The 26,470-nt window shown below is 39.4% G+C and overlaps 1 protein-coding gene across 2 annotated transcripts in view; it reads left to right on the top strand.

Moving 5' to 3' along the window:
* The window catches only part of BTRC (beta-transducin repeat containing E3 ubiquitin protein ligase), a 114,853-nt gene that overhangs the window by 20,199 nt on the left and 68,184 nt on the right, over positions 1–26,470 (top strand). For both annotated transcript variants that reach the window (XM_058810435.1, XM_058810437.1), the window contains exon 2: positions 7,024–7,131. In XM_058810435.1, coding sequence (XP_058666418.1) covers positions 7,024–7,131 — 108 coding nt within the window. The remainder of the gene's footprint in view (positions 1–7,023; positions 7,132–26,470) is intronic.

The following is a 26,470-nucleotide window of genomic DNA, read 5'->3' as shown; positions in this document are numbered from 1 at the left end:
CATGAAAATAGAGAGAAGTTCTAGAAATGTTCCAAGATGAAGGGGTTTCATACATTCCTTAGTATGCTGTGTTACTCTGCCCAAACCCATGAGGAATTGTTTGTTATTGATCAGGCTTTAGATGCAGTATTATAGAATCATTAGGTTTGGAAGATATTTCTAAGATCAGACATAATGGAGCTTAGGAGCAATTGTGTTTTCTTGCTTCCCAAAGAGCCAAGTCCACTTGGTCTTGTAAAATCTCTGTTTTAAGGCTTCACATAGTTTCATCTTTAGACCTTGGTGAGATTGCTCTTACTAAGTTTGTTGTTGTTTAAAGAAGCACACACAAGTCTCTGGAAGTTTTACTCCTTAAAAGCAGGGTATGGTACCTAAATCTTAAAGCTCTGCAGCTGCACTGCTTTAGGACCAGCTTCATGCATTGAAGAGCTATAATTATGAAAACATTAGTATTGTAGAGTTCAGATGCGATCCATATAAGTTTCCTCAAACACTTGGCAAATAAGGATCTTGTACACATTATAGGTGGAAGCTGGGGCATGTAATTTCTGTTGACTTGAAATCGCAGAGGTTGAACTCCAGTAACCACTCTTGGGGAAAACATTTATTCACAAACATTTACCTAAAAGCTGTGATTTGATCCTCCCAGATCCCGCTCAGGTAAGTTATTATTTGGATAATCTGAATACATAAATCCTTTTCCATGTGTCTTATCTTTGATATTTAGAAGTAGTTAGTGAACTGGAATATCTTGTAAGAAGTTACTGTTAGCTAGGGAGTTACAAGAAGGTTAGAGAAGAGTTTGTGTAATGTGTATGTTAAGGAAAATTTACTGAGCAATTACAGGCAAAGTGGGTGGCTGAAGGAAGGAGAACCCTTTACAGCAGTTGGAGTTCTGTGTGCACAGCAAAGCTGGCAGAATGTGGTAATACCCTGAGGGTGAAGGGGAAAACTGTTGCATTGAAGTCAGTGATCTGTACCAGGGTAAGAAGTCCAGTATTACCTAAGTTTGGAGTCTGGGAAGAGTGTTATAATTCAATCTGGTAGCATGTTTCAGCCTCTGATTTGTGAGATCTAATTGTTTGGAAGTCAGACCCTGGTTGTACCAGAAAAATACGCTCAGCTTTCCCAAAGTGAAATGTTGGTTTGCTTGATTCATGAAAAACGGCCCAAGGGTCTTTAATGAGATAGCTCAGCTTTTGTTATAGCAAAGCAGGAGCACAAACACTTTGAATCATACCCATACATGCTTGTGGATATGTGACCAAGGTGTCTGAACACAGTAGAAGGTGAGGAATTGTGCAAAGCACTGGTTGTTACAGCAGCCACATCTGGCCCTTCACCATTTGGGTGCAATATGTGCAAGTTAGAGCTGATGGTGGGCTGGTTGAACCCTGTGAGATCCATCTCATGGTCACACTCCAAGGATTACTACAGTTGTCTCTTCATTTTTATAAATTAATTTTTGTATGTGGAAAGACTTTCAAGAAAAACTGCCAGTGATAAAGTCAGAATTACCTAGTTATAAGTATGGCAAACTGGTCTGGGATGCAAGGAGGTACACATTTTAACTGTATGGCTTTTGACTGTTGTTTTTTTGTCTTAATTAAGACTTACAGCTTTTAATGTTTTTCTTATTTTCAAGTGAAAACAGGCAAAAAACTTTCTCCAAAAGTTATGAAAGTATTAATTTGCTCTGAGACATGCTAGTCTCTTTGGTAAGTTCATAATTGGGCAGAATTTTTTTTAAAATGCATTTTCTTGTCTCTCAGGTATATAACTACTTCATAACTGGTAAATCTGTATTCATATGTTAGGGTTTTTAAAGACATATTATTTACACAATTCACTTGAATAGCTCTTCTGAAAGCTGTGTGGCTCTCTCATGTAATTATGTATTTAGTATGCCTTGCATCCATTGTTGGGATAGAGGAAAAGAAAAAAATAACTAAGCCCCACAAAATCTCCTAAAATAAATAATAAAAAAAAATCTCATTCTATTTTGACAGCTTTTTTAGAAGTTGTATTATATTTTTTTTTTCAGATTAGAAGAGCTACCAAAGCTAAAAAATGAAATATGTATGACAGGTTTTTTAATTGCAAAATATACAAGATGCACTGGGAGTATTTTTTTTAATACTTATATATATTTAATAAGAAAACACCTCTCAGAACAGTAGAGGGAAACATAAGAGATACCTTTTCATTTTTATGTGTATGTGAGAGGTTAAAATAATGAAAAGTGGACCAGGGAAAGGATCCAAAATAATTTTTTATCCAGAAGTAAATTTCTGGAATTGTTATTAAGTGTCATGAGATCAGCATTTGTAATGTAAATAGCAGCTGCCTTATCTGATATGTTTCATGCAATGTGTTGCATTCTGTGGTGACAGGAATAGTGCAGACTGAACACAATGTGAAAGTGATGTATGTTATATTTTTGGCATTGGCTTAGTTAAGTATGTGGCCAAAAAAGTATAAAAGGAACTGAGTGAGATTGAAAGGTCTTAAAGTTTGTTCTCCCATTTTTTGTGGTGTATGATAAAAATAATTCTGAATATTAGGAATCCTAGTAAGATCTGAGCGTGTGTTTGATAAAGGATTAAAATTCCTTAGGCACATTTCCTGAGAATTAGGTTTTATAGAGCATGCAGGAAACAGTAGTGGGAAAGAGACTTTCAGGGAGAATTGTTTTTGCCAGCCATCCCATATTATTTGCTTTCTGAAGTGGTGATCTGTCCCCTCATATCAAGCTCACATCTGTTTATATATTTCTAATACCCTTCAGAGCATCCCGTATGTTTTATCTGCTCCAGTTTGGCTGGTAGAATTTCTAGGGCCCCTTTTCCCCTCATGTCTTGGTTTTTGTAAGAGTTAGAAATTGTGATTGGTTTATCTTTAGAGTTCACCTGCTTAAGGTGCTGAATTCTGTACTAGAAGGGAAACAATTCTGAACTAGGGAAGGACTGCAATAGATGTGGTTAGCATCTGAAATTAATTTTATGTACAGTACACCAAACACCAGCCCTTGGGGAGAAAATTTGGTTTCCTCTTTAGCTTTGTCACTAATTTGTGAAGATGTACAAAAAGTTGTTAGGCTGCCTGTAAATCAAAGGTGTTTTAAGTGCACAGGTTATCATAAAGTTCAGTACAGGGTTCTTACAGGGGTAGTAGGTAATACCTCACTATTTTAAAATGTGCCACAATTAGAGACAGTAATTCTGCACTACTGTCTAATTAATTTCTTTGAAGTGACTATGAAAAAAATATCCTTCAACTACTGTTTGATTTTCTTTTGGTCATTCTTGTTTTACAGTGAACTCAGTAATAGTCAGTTTATGCTTTCATACCTGTGCACTGTAGTTGTGAACTGTAGTAGTTCAAGAACTTTATTTTTCCCTGTGTAGAGCCACTTAGTTTTACAGGACAAGGTGATATATTTCTGACCTGTAACACAATTTACTAAAACTGTGTTAGTTACCCCTAGTATATTGTATTTGCTGAAGGACTAGAAGAGAACAAATTTGATAAGAAAAACCCAGTCTGAAATGGTAATGTATAATCTTGTAATGCAGTAGCAAATAAAGTAAATAACCAATTTTTAGCACTGGCAAAAATTTAGCCATTGAGTGTGTATTGAAATTTGTCTTTAGGACATCAGATAATTGGAAGAGAGGGTAGACTATTAGAGGCAGAACATCTGATGTAGTCAAAAAATGTTCTTGCAATATAATTACAAGAATAATTGAAGAGGTTAAAATACATCTTCCCTTCAGCTAATGGTTACTGTCCACTCAGCTCAGGCAGAGGCTGTCCATGCTTCTAGCCTATTTTAATTCAAAGTAAGGCAAACCCATTTTAATCACCAGTGGAGCAGCTGGAACCAGCCTCTGTCAGAAGGAGGATGCTGGTCTTGTTTGAAACTGTACTCCCTGTGTTTGTTTAGTGGGAAAATACATTTCAGAGTTCAGGGAGTGGGATTTTAAAATCAATGGGAAAAAGAAATTGGGTTTTTCGTCAAATAATTCCCTGTTTTATGCCACTCAATGTGTATTAAAGATGCTTTGCTTTTCTAAATAAAAAGCTTTGCATCTCTGGGTCTGAAAGTTATGCCGACATCGAAGTATTAATGCAGTTGGGAGTTAGGAAAGTAAAGGGATTGCTGCATCCTGGTCCAGTACTTAGCAAGCAATACCAGCATTCCCATTTGGCTCTGGTCCAAGCACTGTGCTTCTGTATCTTTGTTTTGATGAATCGATGTAGATTGACTTGAGTTCAGGAGAGGATTTTTTCAGTCAGCTTTCAAGTCATGAACATTGAGGCCAGTCCCTTGTTTATGGAGCTGACAGTACAAAAGTGAGCGTTTGACATGTGGCTTGCTCAGTGCATGGGGATAGAGGCTGTTGAGATTTTTCAGAGATCAGGCTCTAAATGAAGTTGTTCTGGTGGGTCACTCATCTGATTTACACACAAGCTGTTTCTATTGAAGCACCTGGGGCCTTTTGTTCAGGCTTGTGAGTAAGCTTCTTTCAGTCACCAACAGTAATTTAGTGTCTTTGCTTCATTCAATAGGTAAAAGGCAAGTACGGGAATGACATTTCCTTCCACACTGTGCAACTTCACTCTTATGTTTTTGAGATAGGTAACAGAACTGTGCCACTAATGTAGATTTTGTTATATACTGGAACAGATGCAGAAATCATCTAAGGTATTGGTAGTTTTTTACTTTGTACTTCCTAACTCTGGAACAATACTAAGTGGCAGGAGTGCATGGGTGAGGAATGATATCCTCTGTTGGACAGAGAGCTCTGCAGAATAGCCCTTCAATGTTTTCCTTTGTTATTGTGGCAATTTTAGAGGAAGACATTTCATTGCCCTGTAAGTTCCCTGGCACAATAGAGTGCCCTACCTGCAGATTGTAATGACTCTGACTTGAGCTGTAATCTCACGTAAACCTTGAGTCAATTTAAGCTTGCCTTTCCACTGACAGAGTGCTCCTCATTTTTCCTGCCTCTGTACCTTTCCATGCTTGAGTCAGTACAAATATTTAAAGTAACCTCTTTTTTTTATATTATCAGCCAGTTTTAATGGCAATCAGTTCTTTGAGTTCATTATCACAGTACAAAAAACATGAGGCAGCCTCAGGGATGGGAAAGCTTGAGAATATGGAATAAATTATAGCTGTGTGAAAAAAAAAAGTCATCCCATATTTATTTTGTATTATGTTATGAATCCTGGGATGGGTAATGGTAAGCAGCTGATCCTCACCTAGTGAATTTGCTCTGCATCATCAGAGGAACCATGGAGTGAATCTCCTGTTACTGTGATGTTCTTGGAGACTAATAAGCAGCTTTGATTTAAATAAATAAAATTGGTGAAATGCTTAACCATGGATGTCCATCTCATGTATTCATTTTTTAAAAAAAAAGGTTTTTGTCACAACAGCTTTCAGTAGCTGTAGTGATACATATTACATTGCAAAGAAAAAAAATGCTGGCATTTGGAAGGTATTTTGTATGTGGGAGTGTTTAAGAGGTTAGAGTTGTGGACAAGGAAGTATGGCTCACTTTTGTAGCTTGTTACAATACTATGGCTGTAATTTTTTTGGCTTTAGGAGGGGCATTACATACAAGTAGCAAGTTCATGTGATATGTAGTACTATGATGTACTCAAATTCTTGAGTTTCAGTATCTTTGTAAAGGGAAGAGTTGTTTGGTTGGGTTTTTTTCAAATGAAAATGCAGTGAGGAATGTATTTTAAGGTATCATAAACTTCAGTTGAGAATGTTTCTATAGGTTATATTCCCCAGCACCTTTAAATACTATTTCTGGAACAGCAGTGTAAATTGCAACAAAGTACAGCAAAGACTGTGGTGAAAGACAAGGTTAATCTCTGTGTCTGTCTGCACAGGACCAGATTATGGATGTTGGTGATCACCTTTCTGCTCATTCAGAGATGGGTTATGTTGCTCTTACATACTCATTTAGTGCAAGATTGCGTAAGGTTTTCTAGCCCTCTCAAGAGCAGGAAGAAACGGAGGCTCAGAAGGCAGCTGTCATTTCATACCCATTCCAGCTGCCCTTTCCACTCAAATTTCCTCCCATCCCCTCCCCCTCTATTAAAAAAAAAAGAAAAAAAGTGGGGGCAGGATTGCAAAAAAAGAAGAGTATGAGGGTTTAAAATCTCCAGCAGCTAATCTATCGCATCCTTCAGTTTTCATGGCTATCTGCCAATTTAAAATACACTTGTTTTTTCCTGCCTTGCCAGTAATTAGACAAATGCAGTACTGCTTATGGCATCAAAAACTCTGTGTCTGGTAAAAGCAATTGCTATCATAATGCATCCCTAAATTTAATAGTAGTGGTGTAAAATGAATAAGCAGCTCTCTATTTCAAGGGGTAATGGCTTTAACTATCAAAATGGCTAGTATTTTCCTTGATTGGCTGCTTTGGCTCCTTTTTTGTATTTCTGTTTGTAGGAACTGAATCAATTTATTACAAAAATTGTATTTTATTTAACAAACAACAAGGCAAGCAAAAACATGAAACTCTTAAAAAGTGTCACAAACTTCCTATTCACCTTGGATCATAGGTTTTTTCTGTTATTTAGGAAAATCCATTTACAGACAAAACACAAACCTTTTTTTCCCTGCAAGTATTAGACTTAAAGTTGTCGTTTACTTTTCTGCTTTCCTTGCCCAATTGCTTGCCTTGTGTTCTGCCTGGAGCATTGCTGTGGATAGAGAATAGGTCTGATTAATTGGAAAGAAACTTTCTATTACTGGGAAAACTCAACACGTTGTTGTGGAATATTAATCAAAATTTACTTTCTTGATCCATAGTGCCTTTTTTTTTGCTACTATGCCATCTGTAAAGCTTCTCTCAAGGAAAAAGATGCTTCAGCAATTAGTGCTGTCTTAAAGGGCCGTTGTGTTGATGCCATTTGGCTAAGCCTTAAAAGTTCCTGTAATCTGTGCCATCCTGTCTCATACAGCCCCATCTCATAGTTGTCCTTTCTCTGCAGTGCTCTATGCCCAGATCTCTGTGGCTGGGCTGCTCCAGCCTGGCGGACAGCATGCCCTCGCTGCGATGCCTGTATAACCCAGGGACTGGCGCACTCCCAGCTTTCCAGGTACTTTCTGTCTCTCCCCACTCCTTTTCTCTCCATCTGTGTGCGTGTGCATCTCCTTTACTTGCCTGCTTGACCTCTATTTATTCTGGTTCATACTCTATGCCTCTCCTCTGTCATTCTGATCTCTGGTATTTTAACCCATCTTGTGTAGATTCAGGGCAGCTGGGGCATTTCCATTTACCTTTGATATAATTATTTTATCTAAGTTGGCTTGATACCGTCATCTTTTTCATTGGTTTTAAATTGTGTCAAAAAGATACCACTTAATTATATCTGGCAAACAGCATCCATCACACCGTCTCCAATCTGGCTGTTCTGGCTACTTGTGATTCCCCTCCTATCTAAATTTTCTGTGTGCCACTTGAAGGACTGAGAGGGTGAGTTCATTGCCATGATGATAATTGATGCCAGAAATTCTTTACTTCAGCTTTGTTAGCAGGAGTCTGGACATTTTGACTACAGAAAATTATTATCCAAGTAAGCCATCAGTCAAAAGGCAAATAAAGGAAACTTTTTTATCCCTTTGATCTCTGAGTTTGTTAGATTCAGGCTTTTCTCTGTCATCAGTCAGTTTTCTGCCAAACCAGTTTGTTCAGACCCTTTGGGTGACCAGTGAATCTTAAAAAATGCAGACATTCTCCCATGGGTAGAGAGTAAGGTGCTGCGTGAGCATCAAGAAACCTAGACAAGGCTCTCATGATCATTGCAAGCATTTTTGATGGCATGTGGACATAACAGCAGAGTCTGAGCTCCAGAGATATTATATTCACATTGGAAACTGAGGTATTTTATAAACTGCAGTGGCTGAGGACTTAATGAGTATCTCTGCAGAGAGCATGTTTTTTTGAGTTTAGTGTCGCATGAACATTTACTTTGAGGTTTATGCTGCTAGATTATGCTATTGCTGGCCTAACCTGTGGCAGAGAGTTGTATTTACCAGCATCTTTCAAAACCAGAGAAAAAGAAAAGGCCAGAATCTTACTGAAATTTTCACTTGTTTTGGGGTGAGTTCCTTATGCACTTTAAAGGAAAGCATGCAAAGATTATTTTAAGTTTTACTTCTTGCTCCCAGAGTTAGGATAGTAATGGAAATAATCCTCTTAGTCCCAGAGGAGGTTTAAGTGTCTTGCAGCTTTTTGGTGCAACTCTTTTTGCTGACACAGCAGTAGCACTGATGGACTCTGGAAGGTGTCCTGCCAGGCCTCCTTTGCTGATCCAAGCTTTTAGTGGGGCTTTCTCTGGGGGAGGGGGAAACACGACTTTTTATTAGTCTAAGAGGACTCTAGAGACAACAGAGTTTAGACTCCTAATCCTGATTTGCATAATTTGACTAAATCATATGGGCCTAATTTTTGAGCTTTTGGCTACTGAAGGAATCTCAAATCTCTTTAAGCTTAGCAGTATATGGAAAGTAATTTATAAATTCAAATTGAGACTTCTTCCTTTCTACTTGAATTATTTTTGATTACTTAAAATAGGCATATATTAAAAAAGGAAAGATTAATTTATTTAAGCTTAAGATGTCCTTACTAATGGTAGATATGAGCAATAACTGTTCTGCTAATGCAGTGCATTGATATTTGGGATCAAATGAGTCAGCTGCACAGGGATTCATTGTGCTGGGATACTGGTAGGACATTTGCATTTCTGCAGATTTTGAGAGACATTTCCATGTGTATTTAGTGACTATGGGAATTGGGGAAGTATGTCCTACTTGCCATCTGAAATAGTAAACTGGTACTCTTCACTGAACTCTGACTGTTGTGTTGAGGAGCACATTTACTGCCAGTTGAGAGAGAAACCACATTGCCAGCAACAGCTTCTGCAGCACTGAGTCATACACATTTCAGTCCATTTTTTTCAATGGGCTCTGATTGATCCTCATTAGCTTGCATGGTTTGAAGAAAACTCCCCTCTGAGGCATGGCTTCTGCATTTTCCAGTGCAGAATGGAGTGGTTTGGAGCCTGCTTGAAGCAGTGATGTTGCAGTATTTCATCATTCTTTAATGGTTTTTTTTTTTTGGTATCAAATCTTCAGGAAAGCATTAAAGACTTTCTTGTAGCCCAGTGAATTTTCTCATACTAAGTTACTTTCTTTATTCCATAGCAAGCTTGAAGTAACTGGAGAAGCATATCAATGTTCTTTGCTTGTGGCAAAAGAGAAGATGCCATCTGGAAGGCTACTTAGTCACTGCTGAATTTGTCTAGTTATTTACATGCCTGCCTTCAGATGCTCAGACAGAAATGTGGAAAGATGCTCTTTTTGAATAGCTCAGTTAAAGTCTTGCTGACTCCTCATGGGAAGCACTGGCAGGTAGTTGATTTAGAGATAATTCTGTTAATATGTCAAGTACTTCATTTTTCTTCTTTGTGTTTTTATTATTGGAGACAGGTGAAAACAGGATCTTCTGGTTCCTCAGCCCTGTTTTTAGGCAATCATCCTGCAGTGGGAAAGGCTTTAAGGCTAAACCCATGAATAGGGGAATAAGGAGCTAGAAACAGTTCTTTTTTACATCTTTTATCTCAAAGGACTTTGCAGCTGATAGCCTATTGTGTAGCTGAATTTCATAGCAATCATGGTGGAAGATGGCAGCAGATTGGAACATGAACTCCTATAAGGCACTGTGGGAAGTGGTCAAGTCAAAGAGGGTATTTTAACAAGAAAAAGGCTAGCTATTCTATTTTCAGGGTCTTGGATGTCAGATATTACAGTACTGTTAATCTTCAAAGCAACTGAAAATTAGGTTGCATATTGGTTCTCCTAATAATAAAAAATAAATTATACAGAATATGCTCTTTTTTCTTAGAAATTTGTGCTTTGGAAGTTTACAGATGCGCCAACAGGTGCCTGTTTTCATGACATTTTCCATGTGAAGATAATTACTTTACCTGTTAAAATATTTTTCTATGCATGCTCACAAGGCTCTATTTATGTTGCTTTTCATAGTTGAAGCTCTTTGAAAATTCAAATTTACAATTACACTCATCAAGTATGCCAAGGGAATGATTGTATTAATCCTTCCAGGTCGGCAGAAGACCAAAATATTTTCTTGAATTAATTTCTGTAGACTGTTGTATAAATGAAGAGGCTTGAAGAGGAATTTGAAAGTCTTGCCAAAGATTTTATGTATTGCCATAATAGCAGAGAGCAGTCTGCCTCTTCCTTTTTACCTAATTCACAGCCAACACAAATACCAGCTCCTGTTTAGATTGTAGACTTCTTGGGACAAGAGTCATGCTTTTACTACCTTTGTCTGGAGCCTAGACACAGGTCAAAAAGAAGAGAGTTGTCTTGTCAGCTTTATTTTGCCAAATCTGAAACTTTTATTTCTGTAACAGGCTCTGGTAGTCAAAGGGGAGGATTAACTTTTGTGGTGGAGGTAGCAACGTCTTGTTGAATTCAGAAATGTCTCTACAGAATGTCAGAAATTTGCATTTTGTTTTACCTGAAGATCTTGGCCATAAAGAGCTATACCTCAGTGTTTGTCAGGTGAAGGGGATGATTCTGCTAGGTTTTGCAGAAGTGAGCATGCATGTGAGACTTCCTTAGTCTGGGCTAAAAGCTCTGTCCTGGGGAGGACAGCATGGGTGTACTGTGCTAGGCAAATTGGAGCAAAAGGGAGTGCACTTGAGGCTGTGCAGGATGGATGTGACGTCTATGGACTGAGATTACTTTTGCAGAAAGGTGAACGTACCAAAGATGTTAAAGGTATGCAGTGATGGAAGTCTGTTGTCCCTGTGAGACAGGCATGAACTTATTCTTCAAATTACCTTTACTTTTTTTCCCTAATGTTTATATTTTTGTGTTACAAAGCAGAATATTTGTCAAAGAAGCATTGTCAGTGTATTGGTAGAAACAGTTGTGTCTCTAAATTTCCTTTGGCCTGTTCATGCACTTCTGTGTTAGAAGTTGACGTTTTATTGCTGGAAATACAGTGTAAATGTGAGCAGTAGTACATCATTTCTGGTTATACAGGAGGTTAGAGCTGGAGTCTTGGGGTGGGCAAACTGCATGCTCAGAAATGTGTTTGTGAGAAATACATTTGAAGGAAATTGTTTGGCTTTGGAGTCAGTGTTTGCTGGTGTGCATAGTTCTGTCTCTAATTGGGAAAGATATGGGGTGTCCAGTCACAGACTCCATCAGCACGGAGACACTAAGCCTGCTTTGTATTCACCCTCTTGCTCTGCCTGTGGCTGTGTGAAGCCTGCCCGGGGGCTGTTTACAGTGCACCTCTGAAGCAGAATCCTAATTTTGGTGACTAATAGCCAGAGCATGTGGCTCCAGCACCCCCCTGGCTGGCAGCAGGCTCTACCCTGGTTGTGAATGTAGTTAGGTGGCCCCCAACTGTTTACAAGACAGCAGAGGTGAGATCTTTGATTGACAAGTCAGAAATGCATTAGATCATTCCTCTGCCAGTCTCTGGTTCATGCTGTTAAAAATGTCAGCCTCTCCAAGTTTGAATGGCAGCCCGAGGGCCTCAGAAGCTTTTTGTTTTCTGAGATGGAAACACAAATTGGATGTGTGCCTGAGCGCTTCATCCTGGGCTGTAATTTCATCTTTTAGCTAAGAACCACAAGGTACATGAGCAAAGCACCCTGTAAACAATAATACTGGGGAAAAAAATAAACAAGGTCGTGTTTCTGGTACGTTGATCCACTGGTGTCCTGACCTCTATCACATTGAACATCTCCACTCTGATTGCTGTTCCCTTTGGCATTACAATGAGAGGAGATAGACTGACACAGGAGGCAAAGATTTAAAGTTGCAGTGCTGTTGCACATTCCTTGTATTGGCTATGAAATATTGAACTGCCACAATGTGACACCTGGTTTTTTCAGCAAAGTTTCTTGTTGGAGGTGTTCAGCAGCAGTCTTTTCTGTTTTTCCTCATTTTACCACCTGGCAGGAGCAATTATAAAGGCATGAGAGACAATAAAAATGGAGCAGAAATGAAGCCAAGTCGCATTTTTGTGATTGCCTCCAGCCCCATTTGTAGCTCAGGCTTTTGGGAGCTTCATTGTAGGAACACCACGATGGTTAGCTTAGCTGGAGATATCTTTAAATAAAGTGCCCAGTGACTACAGAAGAGCTTTCTTGAACATTTTTAGGATTTATCCCTCTTTAAATCTGGTGATGTTGTCTGGCTGGGTGATGCTGGGGAGCCCATCAAACTCAGGGAGTTGCCCAGGGTGTGCTGCAAAATCTTAGCTCACGGGTAGTAGCAACAGCAAGAGATATTCTTCTCCTTTCAGGTGGCAAAGAAATGAAGGGGACTAGAAAGAAATCTTTCTTTGTGGATCAGTGGGATGGGTTTGGTTGTTTTTTGTAGCACATCACTAATTTCTAATTACATTGAGTAATTACATTTAGTAATAGAAATTGGCATTTGTTCTGCACCCATATTGATCCTCAGAAGTTCCATGTGTTTTTATTAGCTCTTTAATCTGAGTATCAAGAAGTGTGACAGTATCTCTCACTGAGAAATACCACCTCAGTGTTTCCAGGACAATGATTAATTTAAACTGCATCGTAGCTACAAGGCCTCCCCCTCCATCAGCCTGGGTAGTGATGGTCCGGTTACTACTAATGTGCTTTTCTCGCTAAGGTGAGGGCAAGGTTTTTAGCACACCAGCACCAGTTTGACTGTTGCGTTTAAAAAATGAAACAAAACTCATCCGAGTTTTCCTTCCTCCCTCGTTAGGAGTCAGGAAGGTGTGCAAAGCCGTAGTGACAAACGGCATATGCAGCGCCGCGTTGGAGGCATACAGGTATCTTTAAAGCTAGCTCCGGTTCCTCCGGATTGAGAACATCTGCTTGGAGGTATTGTGGAGCTCCACAATGCACTAATTGAATTACTCTTTTCTGGAGTTGCAGGCTGCGCTAATTGAATTAGAAGGCGGCTGTGCGTGTGCGCGCTCGGCGCGGGCGCGGCGCGGGGCGGGGGCCGGGCCATGGCGCGGGCTGTGCTGCGCTCCCCCGGCCGCGCCCGGAACTGCAGCCCCGGGGCTCGCCGGCCTTTGCTGCTTCAATCGCATTGCAGCGACTCTTCCGTGCTGCCCCAAAGCCTGCATCTTTGTCCCTTTCTGTGCAGAAAGGAGGCTCTGAGGGTACCCCGCTCCAAGCCCCTCGCACCAGTCATAGATGGTCCAGTGCGTTTAGAACCAGCCTAGTCCCTGTAAATCGCCCCGTTATCACTTTGGATTTGGTGGCTGGGAGGACTTTGGAGGGAGCCGGTGGCACAAGATCGAGTTGTACCTATTTGTGCGCAACTGGCAAAAAGATAACACCAATGATTTTAATTTAAAAATGCAAATACGGTATTTTACAATAAATTTGGAGAAGTCATGAAATACTTTCTTACCTGCATCTAAATTTAAGCAATGTTAGAATTCAGTCACTCTTAGGAAATATGCAGAGATAGTTCTGAATAGTTCTGTATAAGGAGAAGAAAATGAAACATTTCTTCTCTGAAATAAGGTGAACACACACAAAATTTCAGGGAATCAACCCAAACACTCTCAGTAGAAGAGCACTTGCTAAATTTTAAAATTTATAGCTTGAAGAAGTACTTTGCTACACTGCGTCGGATAGATTTCAACTTATTTCCTCTGCTTTCTGTTGGCTATTACTTACATAGTGTGTAAAAATACTCAGCTATTCTCTTTCCTGTATTCTTTCCTCCACAGATAACCAGCTGTCTCACTTTTCCATAAAATCTCAGCTATTTTCACTCAGTTTTATCTGTGTTTGGTAGGTCATTCTCATAAACATAAACCATATCAGAGACAAGATAGTATTTATTTTGCTTTAATGGTTTCTTATATTTTGTTAGATTTGAAATAAAAATAATTTGCTAGAATATTCTGCAAACTAAGTAAAATTAAACTCTCCTTGTGAAAAAACGTAGCAAATATTCTGTGATATGCATGATTCTTTTTTATGATGTTTGTATACTTGCCTTGTGTCTGGTGATGTTAAACAGGGCTTCTAATTACCACTAAGAATTGGCAAAATTGATACTAAAGTTATTTAACAACCAGCCGCCCCTTGACATAAAATGCAGATTTTTTTTGTTAAATAGATGAAAGAGGTTTTTGTGGCTTTTTGAGGAGAATTCCCAAAGAAGTTTGTACTTTGCGAATTCTGGTTTTTGGATATTATTTACGTTTATAGTTGTTTCTCTCTAGCATTTTTTAATATATTTCCTTATTTAAATATATGTGTATATGTGTGTATAAGTACAAAAAAAAAATCAGGATTTCAGTCTTCTTGGCTCCTTTTCTACACAGTCAGGTAGACTGCTTCTAGTAGCCATTGTGAATGAAATAGCCAAGTAACTCATTGATTGTACCCAAGTATTTATTTAGGGCTCATGTCTAAAGTTCGTAAATGGCTGCCAATATAATTTGGTACCCTTGTGGAATTTTCCAAATTGTGTCTGTGTATAGCAAGATCAACCATTGCTTTTTGCCTACCTTCTACAAAAAAATCCCTGTGATTTATTCCCTCAAAATACAACCATATATCCAGCGAACAAAGGAAGCAACTCTTCATTCAGCCAATAAAGCTGCATACACTTCTACTCTTTCAGGAATATACCTTGCTCTTCTATCACATCTTTAGAGTAATAAACTGTGCAGCAACCCTTTGATGTAGGTAATAACATTTGACCTTGCAACACAGTACGTTCCCTTGTGCAAATGAAGACAAACTTAACATGATGATGTGGTGGTTGTTCATTAAAAAAACCCAAAGACACACACACAAAATTAGTGTGTAGGATTACACACTTATATCCAGTGCCTTCTTTTGGTAAAAGTCAGAAGTGAAGATGGTTGTGGTGAGATTGTCACATTTAAAATAATGTGAGAGTGAATTTGGTGCTGCCTTAAGAGGCTGTAAATGGGAAAGAATCTATTCCATCCAGTGTATAGAGTGCTTTTAAAATCAATCTATTTCTAGAAACTAAATTGTCCTGGGACCAGCTCTTGATATAAAAATTCATAGAAACCTGTTTTTCCGAATGTGGTAACTTCTTGCCATAGTGCTGTAGTGTTAGAATTCACATTGGCCAGGTTGTTCTGTAAATTAAACAGTGACAGCTTCCCTCAGGGGAGCAGCCAATGTATTTATGATGATGTGCTGATTACACAAAATACACTGCAAGCAGAAAACAGCTGCAGAGAACAAACCTCTTAAAAGAATACAATTACAAATAGCACCCTCAGTATTTCTAGTGGTGAGAGCAAAATACAGCATGCTAATGCAGGCTTCTAGTTTGCTTCCAAAGAAGAAAAGAGATCTACAGAGAGGAGGCTGAAGTATGGTTGGATGCACACACAATGCCAATGTGGAGCAGCACATAATCCCCTCCTGAAGGTGAAGGGCAAGAACACACCTCAGGCCTGCTTTTTAGCTGTCCTTGTTGCTTAAAATTCCTGTGACTGCAACTCCAGCAGCACTGGCTGGTGAGGTGTTGGGGCTCTCTGGCTTGTTGGTGTTTTGACTTCTGTGGTTCATACCCTGTGTCCTGGTTAAGAGCTGAGATGTGATTAGATGACTAATTTGTGCTACCAGTATGACCATTATGAAACAGATCATGGGAGATAGTATAGGGGAAAAAAAAGAAGGCCCTGGTTTAAAGCTGAGCTTTTTTTGCTGCTAATTATTGCTTTGAGGGAACTTTTGGAAATAAATTCCAGTTGTTGTTTGCAGTAGCCTGCAGTGTTTTGTTTTTAAAAGGTTCCTGTTTTGTATGTGTGGGGCAAGGTCTTGTACAGTTCAGTTTAGGATAAGATGAAACTTGAAACATAGTATTACTGGAAGATAATGGAGGTGGGACTGTGATTGTAAACTCAGGACACAGACACATGAAGAGAAAAAAGTCTTCAGCTGGAAACGAGGAATGAGAAGTAACTGGAATTGCTTTGTGTAGTGTGGCTGTATGCAAGAGAGTTGTGATAAGGACCACAAGGTGGGATTTTCTGTTAGGGCTTTTTGAAAATGAGAAGTACATGGCAGTGGCAGCTCCCACAACTGCTAATGCCTCACTTTGGAGGAATGCAAAAGCAAAAAACCTCCACAAATCCACAGCACATTCTTTTTTTGTCTGAGTTGATCTGTCACACTTAAATCGTTAAAATATAACATTCTACTTTTGGCTATGCCGTGTATGTATGTGGGAGTGTGAAAATACAGAGAATGCCCTTTTCATCCACTTTTTCAGAGTTACTGATAGATAAGAATGATGACTTAAAAGTCTGGAATTACTGGTGTTTGCTATCTTTGTTATGTTCTGGGACTGTATCAATAAAACATACTTCAAGCAAAAAAACTACCTTTTTAAAATGAAGAAATGTTGTCCTTTCAACATACAGATCTGATTTTAGAGCAGATGAGCTAAAAGCATTGGTACTCTAATTTGGAAGGACTTAATTCACTAGCTTTGAAGAAGTATCAGGTTTTCCAGCTATGGATTGCTGGCTTGTACTAATAGACTGTTATTCATCTGTCTGTATTTTCTTTAAATCGTTTTTGAGCCCGTGTGTGTTGTCCTGCTCTGCTTACATGTATCCCATGTGGCAAGAGGGAGTTTTGTATAATCACCCTGCTTTAATCAATAGAATAATTGATAAACCAGATAAGATTTAAACTGATTACCTCCCCGAGTAGAACTCCCTGAGGGCCTTGGACTCTCTTAATTTTGACATGTATGTTGTGTACCCCGTGGATGAAGTGCAGTTTGAATTATCTGTTTTTATTTGCTTAATGATGGGGAGGGTGTTAAAGTCAAATGTTTAATTAACCCAGCAATGGGCTGCGCTGTCACTTACACACACATCCAGCTGATTGAGATATCTCACCGAGAATACTGAATAGGAATGATAATGTGGCACTGAGACGGAAGATTGCTTTTTCAATCCATTTGCTGGGTCACTGCTTTGAATGTCTTACTGGATGAAAGGCATTCAGCCTGGAAAAAAAAATTCAGCATTTAAGTACATTTTGTTTTCCTGGCCCCTTTCCACCAAGAAGTTAAATAAAACAGATATGCTGTAGGTTTAATAAGCCATTCATGTTGTAGCAAAAAAGCTGCAACTACTGGATCTCAAATAGGCGGTGGTCTAGAGTTGTATTGTTTCCTGTAGGAACAAAATGTTTGCCAGCCTCAAGGTATCTGAAGGTGAGAACCTATGTGCATCTTTATCTTTCCTTCTTTGGCTGCTTGGCTACTCACCCTATTTGATGGTCTCCAAATCATGTCCAACTCTTTTTTCTTACCCAGTGCAATGAAATTTAAAATAATACTTTATAACTCCTAGTTAAAGAAAATGATGTTGTAGAGTTGGAATTATTTTACAGTGGTAGAACCTAGTAGTGAATTGTTAAATTTAAATATTGCAGGAGGGGCTGTTGTGTTGCCAAATTTGCTCTGGCCAAGTCAGGAGAACCCAAGGGTTTGTTTCTTGGGTGGCAGCTGTTCAAATGCTGCAGTGCTTGCTAGCCAAACATTATAATGTGCAGTGCCTAATCTGTAACTTTCAATTCTTTTATTAGAAGATTATAATTTTTTTTTGCTTAATTGATTGAGCAACCACACCTATTTTTCATATCTGCAGTGAGGTTTTTCAACAGCACTGTATGGAGGTAAACACACCCTATATTGGGAGCTAACTAAATTTGCCTCATAGCCCAGTGGTGTGATTGATGCTTCTTGTGATAAATGTAGCTCTGGAAGCTTGAAAAAGCACCGAAGCCTGACTGTATGGACTAATTACTACTGTGAGGCACATTGGGGAGGTGGAGCTGTGTTATCCACACTGCTCGATGGTGACTCCATAGGTACTTTGAACCTGTTCCAGATTGAGAACCAAGTAGCTTTGGCTGCAGGGTCGCCTGGCTCACAGTGTCAAAGACAAAGATCTGGGTGCCTCCACATTCGGTGGTGTGGACAGTGTGCTGTGAATTCCCATCAGTCTGACCCTGCACTGACATCACTGAATCCCCATTTCTTAACAAGCGAGCTGCTTTAGGAGAGAAACTGTGCCTAAAAAGTTAACAAGTTTTGTTCCCCTATGCTGTCATTTTTACTTTGGATAATTTGTGCATCATGTTTTTGTTTTGGATCTCATTTTCCCCTTTTCTGCAATAAAAATAAGGAAGGAAAAAACAACAAGTAAAGCATAAAACAATACTGTGAGATGAGGATTGTGTGGTTGATTTAGGTGTTTGGGAGTGAGAATGCCACAGGCTCTGAGGAAGGGATGTGATGACAAGTGCAGGTATTTTGTCCGTTTGACAAGAAAGCTCAGAATGAGAGGTTTTGGAAAGGGAAAATTATAATAATAAGTGTAGATGATGACCAGGAATGAGAGGGGAGGGGGTTTTATAGTCAGGCCAGTGAGATGGCATTGGTTCTTCTAGAGAAATAGCTTTAAAAGTTAGTTAGAAAATAGTGCTTGAAGAAGAATGATTCCTATATAGCTTAGATCAAAGTTACAAGGTGCTTATGTAGCTTGAGTTGCAAGATATCAATATAACCTGATATATCTATATAACCTGATACCAATATAACCTAAATAATGACTTTTTATATATTTATATAACCTGATACCTATATAATCTGAATCATAGCTTTTTATACCCATATAACCTGAATTATAACTTTTATACCTATATAACCTGATATAAATAACTTTTGATGCAATGTAATGACTAGTATATGTTTAACTAGTTGCTTAATGCTGAATAGACAAAAAAGAAGAAGAAACCTTGCCAGGTGGATAGAAACAGATAAGTGTAGTACTAATGAAAAATTGGCAAGTGCAAAGCTAGTTAGCCACAAAACAAAGAATTTAGGCTGGTTAAGACCAGACAGACCAAGGAACGCTGTAACTGCGCTTGTTCCAAAGACAAAGTTGAAAAGTTCAGATGTGAAGAAGATCATGGAAGCCTTCATCAAAAGCCCCCAAACTCCCCGAGCTGGGTGGCACAAGCGCAGTGCAGCAGAACTGTCTGATAAGCATGATCTCATACGATGTAAATCAGTTCTGGCACCTGTGTGATGATGTTGGAGTGACACGGTGACACGAAGCAATACTCATTGTGTAGGTGTAGCACAGCACTGGGCAGAGGTGGGTGAATTAGGGAGATATCCCCCTCACCATCAGCGCTGCAATAAACAAATACCTGCTCTGCAGACATCAGTCTGTGGGGGTTCATTTCCAGCCTATCTTTTGGGCATCAAGGACATGAAATCTGCAGCAAAACTAGACGCTTTTACAACTGATTTCTGAGAGCACTTGCAGCTCCTATGCAGATGAAGCTGTAATAAATATTGTACAAAGAAAGTTAAGCTGTGTCTAGAGGATTTTAATAAATAAAAAAGTTTTTAAAAACTCTCCCTGGATCCAGTAGCTCTTGCTAACTGCGGTTAGTACAAGAAATATGTTTTTGACATGTATTTTGAATTTTGGCTTATATTCTAAGCCTGTAAAAGCTGACTTTGTGCTGTTCCCCCCATCCTACATGTAAGGGAAAGAAATCAAGAAAACATCTTATTCCAGCATACAAAATCACTGATAAAAGCCTACAATTCATGAGCATGGGAGGGAAGAATGCTGTGAACTGTGAATAAGAGTGTATAATTTCAAACTTTAGTACTTTTACACTCTGGGATGAGTGTTGAAAATGAATTTTTGTGGAAAGAATGTAGCAAAATGAAAGTAACAAAGAAGAGAGAGCCAAGCCTGGATTGATTCAGTTCTTTTCTAAAAGGCTTCTGTTGCATGCAAAATCCTTCTTCCTGAAGTATGTGTGGCACAATTCAGCAGTCTGGCAGAAAAATTTAACCCCAGCTGAAACTGTTATAAAGGAATTTTAACATGAATTTAAAAGATGGGAGAAATTACTAATGTTGCCCTGAAGAATAGAAAGGGAAGAATATTGTTTTGTTCAATGTGAGGAGCAGATGTACAAGGGTAAATCAGTAGGAAGAAGCAAACTAAAGCATAGAGATAATGATATTCAGAACAAGTCCTTACACCAGTCTTACATAAGTGATCTGGTTGAATATTTGAAAGTATATCCATATTATGTGTGTTGTAAGGTTAATTGGATGTTTTCTGCCCTGCTTTTTTGGGAATGTGTGCTTTCTGTTCCTTAAAAAGATGTAGATGGCTTTGAACTACATAAAATTTTGGAGTACAAGATGTACACTATAAAATAATGCATAGAAAGTGCTAGCTATAAAAACATGTGTATACCTGTGAAGGTGCTGATCAATTTGTGCTGTTTAGGAAAGAAAATTCCAAAACAGACCTGGCTGTGAAGAAATGCAAATAATAAAATTCAACTAGAGGTCCTTGAGGCTTCTTAAGCTCTAACCTTGTTATGAGGAATGGGGAAGTCAAACTGCCTAATGCAGATGTCTGTGAGTTACAAAAATAACCAGATGTCCTGATTAGCAGAAGCAAATGTTCTTCCCTTAATCCACGTGAAATTACATTCAAAGGCTCTCCGGATGTAATGTGTGTGTAAATAAGGGACCAACAAACATTGGAATAGAAAGAGCCATTGGCCAACTAGCTTGCAAAGCTTGAAAGATTGAATATTAACAACAAATTTGCCACTGCTGACTCTCTTAAATTCACAGAACAGAACTGTTAAGCAGGGCTGCTTCCTGGGAAACATGGAAAGCCTGTTCTCATTAGCTATTCTCATTCTCTCTCTCTCTGTCTCTCTCTGTCTGTGTTGAAAAATACGGATGAAATGAAACCAGCTTTTTAAAATTCCCCTAAATGACTTGTTCCTAGCATCTGTATTTTGGAGGGGAGTGGTGGTGATGGTGATTTTTTTGTTAGCTACAACTAGATTTTTGCTGTTCGAAATGCATCTGTTCATCAGATCTTTGATATTTGTGCTGGGTTCTGGTGTTTTAATGTTAAACTGAATTTACCGTTCTAGTAATGCGGACTTCCCACGCCGTTAAATTACCCTTTATAGCCAACAAGTAATTACTAAGTTAAAGAATGTCATAAGAGGCTTTTCTGTATGTTATGAAATTCTGTTATCAAGTCTTGTTACTTTGAAAATTTATACTTTTCCAATTATTAATTTGAATGAAAAATTAAGAAAATCATGAAGGATCCATTCTACAGATGTGAAAAATCAGAATCTTGCCCTGGTTGTTGAAACTTTTATCATCATCATCATCAGTGTTAACATGGAGGCAGACCAAATTGGGACTTGTGTGAACATGAATGTCTGTGTCTGGTCAGAGGTGTAGTGTTGCACTTCCCATTTTCACTGCTGTCAGAGATTCAGTTTTAAGAATTTAGGTTTTAGTAGGTATCTGAGCTGCTTGGGCATGAATTTCAACTTGTAAATGTTCCAGGTGGGGGGTGAAGTCTTCACCCCCATCACAGGGCATTTATAAATGTATTGGAGGATAAAAAAGCACCATGCTTCTATGCAGCTAACAAGATAATAAATATAATAAACAGAATAGACATGTGCATGCCAGTCTGTAAAGCAGACACTGAACTGGAAGGCCTTTTAGTTTATTCCTTTTCTTTTTCTGTTATCAGTCAGTGAAAGGCAAGCTGCAGATTCTCTGCCCCCCCCCCCCCCCCCCCCATCATTCTAATGCTCAGCCAAAACCCCTTGCAAAAGTACCATTTAACTTTAAACTTGTAAGAGCTGGGAAACTTGTCTGTGCCTTCATTCCAGGCTGAAGTCACCCCCTTGTGCCTACACGTTGCAATTTATGGTGTTCTCTAAAAGGATCTAATCTTGGTGAATGTTCAGAGCAGCAAATGCCGAGGAGGAATGGGGTCTGATACTTATCTCTGCATTTTCATTGCTGTGGATCTCCCTGTGTGTTATAGCTGTCATTTTTGTTTTATCTACTGAACAGCAGAGAATTGCCTTCAAACTTGCAGCTTTCATACTTGTTCTTCTCAAAGAGCATTACCAATCCTAAGGACTGGTTTTATATATTGTAGTGACTGGCCAAATAAGTGTGAATTGGGATGTTTTGGACCTCATGATAGGAGAAAAAGGAGAAGCTATCCTTACATGTTTTTAGTATATCTTAGACAGTTTTTTTTTTTTTAACAGTAATACTGCTTCAGACTGACACTGGCTATGCCAGGATTCATCCTAGCACTGTTTGAAATGGCTGAGATATTTATAAACTGACAGACAGCATTTATAAAATGAGGATGCTGACAGTCCCTTAACGATAACAATGGACTTGGACTCATCTATCACTTACAGAGATTATTGGAAAGGGAACATAAGGCTTCTGTGTGCCTCTGGTCTTAGACTGGCACTTATTTCCACACATATCTCTCTCTTTTCAGTCCTCTCGGGCTGACATTGGCATTAGGCAATTACAGCTAATTTCTCCATACCTTTACCTGATGATGCTTTGTCCTGTTTTCTGCAAGACAACTAACTTTGCAGCATCTTGGAGCAACACCCTCATTTTCCTAAATTCCCTCCTCCTAAACAAGAGGAACATCCTGACTTCTGGCAGGCTGCCTGCTTGAATTGGGAGAGAAGAACAGTGTGCCCTGATTGACGGACTTAACCCAGGGCTGGGCAGGGGTTAAACAGGCCTTCTGCCTCCTTTTACTTTCATACAGCACCAGTCTGCAGACAGAATGCTGATGTACCTCTTTATTCAGTGGCTCCCTCTTGACTGAGAGAGTACCCTTCTGTCCTTGGTGAGGAGGACCAAGTGCAGCGCAGGGACACTTCCAGGAACATGAAAAAGGATGTCAGTTATTTTCAATTTCTGATAAAATGCTGTGTTCATTCAATGCACTTAGGAGCTTGAGGGTCAGGTCATATCAACAGTTTGCACTGGAAAAGGAAAAATGCACTATTTCACTGGTGTGTGCTAAAGCATCTATTTTAATGTGGCAGCAGAAATACTGAGACAGCTATGTCTGGCATCCAGTTTGCCCTTGGAACACTTACTCTACTCTAACTGTTTGCACACTGTGTTCCCACTGTATTATTTGCTTAGAGACCTAAAATACCCAAGTAGATTTCCTACATGCAGTTGGATCTGCTGATACCACTAAAAGCACACTCTGCACACCCAGGCTTCTGTTCGAGCTGATGTGTACGCACGCAATGGCTGGAGCGAGACTTGATTGGCTTGAGGGGGTCTATTTATCAGGGAACTCGATTAAAATACAGACTGCACATGACATCAAATTTGTAATCATTTTTCCACAGCAAGCAAGCAAGCATTTTCTGTATTGGATGCAGGTGTTTAAAGCAATAGTGTGTTTTAAGGGCCAGTGCAGCACAAATTCTGGCCTTTGGGATAAAGACGAGTGTTTTGCCTGCATAAACAATATATTATTTTTTTTCCCCTCCCCGAGGTCCACACATACCTAGTTTCCCTCAAGCTCATCATCTCTGTCAGGTTAATCAATAGGCACCGTATGGCAGAGGGTCAGTAATCAGTGTCATCGTGCCTTTAAATCGTGTTGAAAATTTGCTTAAAGCCTGGGCCAATTAACATCGAGATGATGAATGGATGGGTAGATGGGAAGAGCCTGGCGCTCAGGGGCTTTGTGAGAAGGAGATGCTCAGCTGTTGAGCAGCAGACACCAGCGAATAAAATCAGCCATTCATGTGAGCTCAGTCCACCCACTCTTAATGATAATGTCAATCTAGCAAAATATATACACATTGGAGTTGTCATGAGTTCATAAATCAAAGGAGTTTGTCAAAGGCATTCAGATTAACGAGGCAGCAGCAATAACAAGTCAAATTTGCATAGAGAATTGCCCGAATCTCAGTAAATTATGATCCTGTTTTTCATTTGATTATTTGCTAATGTCTCAAGAGGGAGAATGATTATATTAGCATGCAAAATCTACTCCAGAAGTAGAAATCTGAGGTATAGCAGACCAGCACACGATGACAATTAATCAGTTTCTGCATACTAGCATAAACACGCAAGGCCCAGAAATGAACTCCTTTTTTATTATTATTTCTCCTTGCTACTGATCCAAATGGTTCAGCTTGACAGAGACTTTATATTGCTTTAACAGTGTTCTGAATTGTGCCTGCAGGCAAGACATAGTTATGCAGCTATAACCAACCTATCCATCTGCCAACCAGATTGGAATTCTCCTATCCAAGGCTTCCATTAACCCCCACTGACAGCTCCAAACAGGATTAAGAATTTGAAAGCATAAAAAATAGTTGTGCTCTTCACATAGACACACGCTTCTCCCCCACCCCCACCTCCATACACTTGGAAAAAAGGCTGTGTCTGTACTCTTTTATAATTAGTGCAGGGCAAAACAGCATCAAAGAAAGCCTCCCCCATTTGGCAGGGGTTTGATTTCCACCACGAGTGAGGCGGTACTAAAGGTAGCTCTGCCCAACTGGTAGTCCCTGGGAGTGCATTTCTCCATGTATTATATCTCATTCCCAGCAGTGTTTGCTGGGCTGTGTATACAAAATACTGCATGTCATCTCCTGTCAAATGCTTCAGTCTGGGGATTTTGTATGCATTGTAGCATGTTGTGTTTAGTGGTGGAGGAGGCTTCATGGGGAGAGTTAAATAGTAATAATTTTGTAGTGGTCTTTAAGACAACCTGCCATGGAGTTATATTCTGTTAATTACAGGCTGAAGTTTTAAATGCAAATCAGATTTAAAAGGATCTCATTACAGGCAGTAGCCATTTTAGGAAAAATGAGCTATGGAAGGCAGAGCCCCTTTGCAGGAATCTTCTGTTAGAGACAAATTTTCAAGGTTACAAGAACTATGAGCTTGGGTTTCCTGACTTATCTTCTCAGTACTTCCCCTGTCATTGTGTGACGTTGGGGAAAAAAATGAATAAATTATTTTACCTGTCTGTGGAAAGAGGGGGTGCTTTGGAGACTTCAGGATCTAATCTTGCCTATATTTGTTCAAAAGAAGAGACCCTTGCATGCAAGCACAAATGCTTTTAGCTAGTTCAGTGTTAGTCAAGAATGCTTGCCTGTGGGAAGTAAAAATTTTCCCTGGTGGAAGGGAGTTTGTATGGCTTTTCAGCTTTCCATATGCACTAGTTTTCTTTGCTTCTTTCTCCCTAGCAAATTCCATCGTTCCCCTACTATGTATGAAGTACAGTTGCTGCAGATCTTTAATATTCCCAGTGAGTACACCCAGCTTACCGTCTGGATACCAAATGCTTCTTTCCAGGTCTGTGCCCGGGACGTGCATTTCAGTAACCGCGAGAGGGTGCTCAGAGCGGTTCCTCCCTTTGTCTGCCTCTCCTGTGGCCGAGAGCATCGCTGGAGTCCTGCTGAGACAAACCTTATTCTGACCTCGCACATGTTTATCCCTCCTCCCACCTTGTTCAGCAAGGAGAAATATATAGATGTACCGTCTCAGTCAATTACGTTATGCTCTTCCCTTGGCCGTGGCTAAGTGTTGCCCTGTCAAGTGAAATTCACTTCCATGCAGCTACAGTTAGTCCTGAAATATGCAGGGTCCTGTAGCTGCACCTGGATTGATAGGTTTCCTTTTCCTGAGAAATGAGCAGGAGTTATAAACATCTGTGCTTTTTGTTAAGTGTAATGCTTTCCAGTCATTCTGTCTTCACCAAGCGTAACTTACTTGCCGACAAAAGTGCATGAGCAGCGCTCCTCTTTAATAGTCTGCTATCGGAGCTGCTGTGTTGGTGCTGTAGAATGGTGAGACGCCAAGCTGTGAACCACCATATGCACTTGGCAGTCTTTGTCTGGTCTTTGTTCAGCCAACCTCTTAGCCTTGCCACCTATAAACATAATGAATGCAAAATGGTCCTCTGCTTGCTCTTAAAATTAGATGCTCAGCTTAAAGAAAAAGTAGATAACTTGATGCTTTGCAGTAACTAGAAATTTCAAAATAAGGGCTAACAGTTCACCAGCAGTTCCTGCTTTTTGATGTTTCTGTGAGGGAGGATCTTTAGTGGCTTTAAAAGGCGAGAAGAATGTAAGATTTTACTGTCAAAGAGAGATTAGTTGGAAAGGGGCATCGTTCTGACACTTACTGTAGGGAAGGGGGTGGATGTTGAAAATGAATCCAGAAGTACTAAACAACCCCTTTACCCTACAGCCACAACAAAATGCATTTCCTTTAGTAACTCACCTCAGGTTCTTATAGGTTTCACTCTTGATCTTTTTTTTTCCCCCAAAGCACAAAAATTAAAATCCTAACTTGAATGAACCACTTACTAAACTAAATTTTGTGAGCAGAAAAGAGCAGCTTTAATGTCTGACCTTCCTTTTTGCATATATGCAATTCTAGCTTGTATATTTTTATGATCACAGTTCTTTC

This window comes from Ammospiza caudacuta, chromosome 9, assembly GCF_027887145.1.
Source record: "Ammospiza caudacuta isolate bAmmCau1 chromosome 9, bAmmCau1.pri, whole genome shotgun sequence".
Taxonomy (NCBI): domain Eukaryota; kingdom Metazoa; phylum Chordata; class Aves; order Passeriformes; family Passerellidae; genus Ammospiza; species Ammospiza caudacuta.
This window is presented reverse-complemented; position numbering and strand designations above follow the sequence as displayed.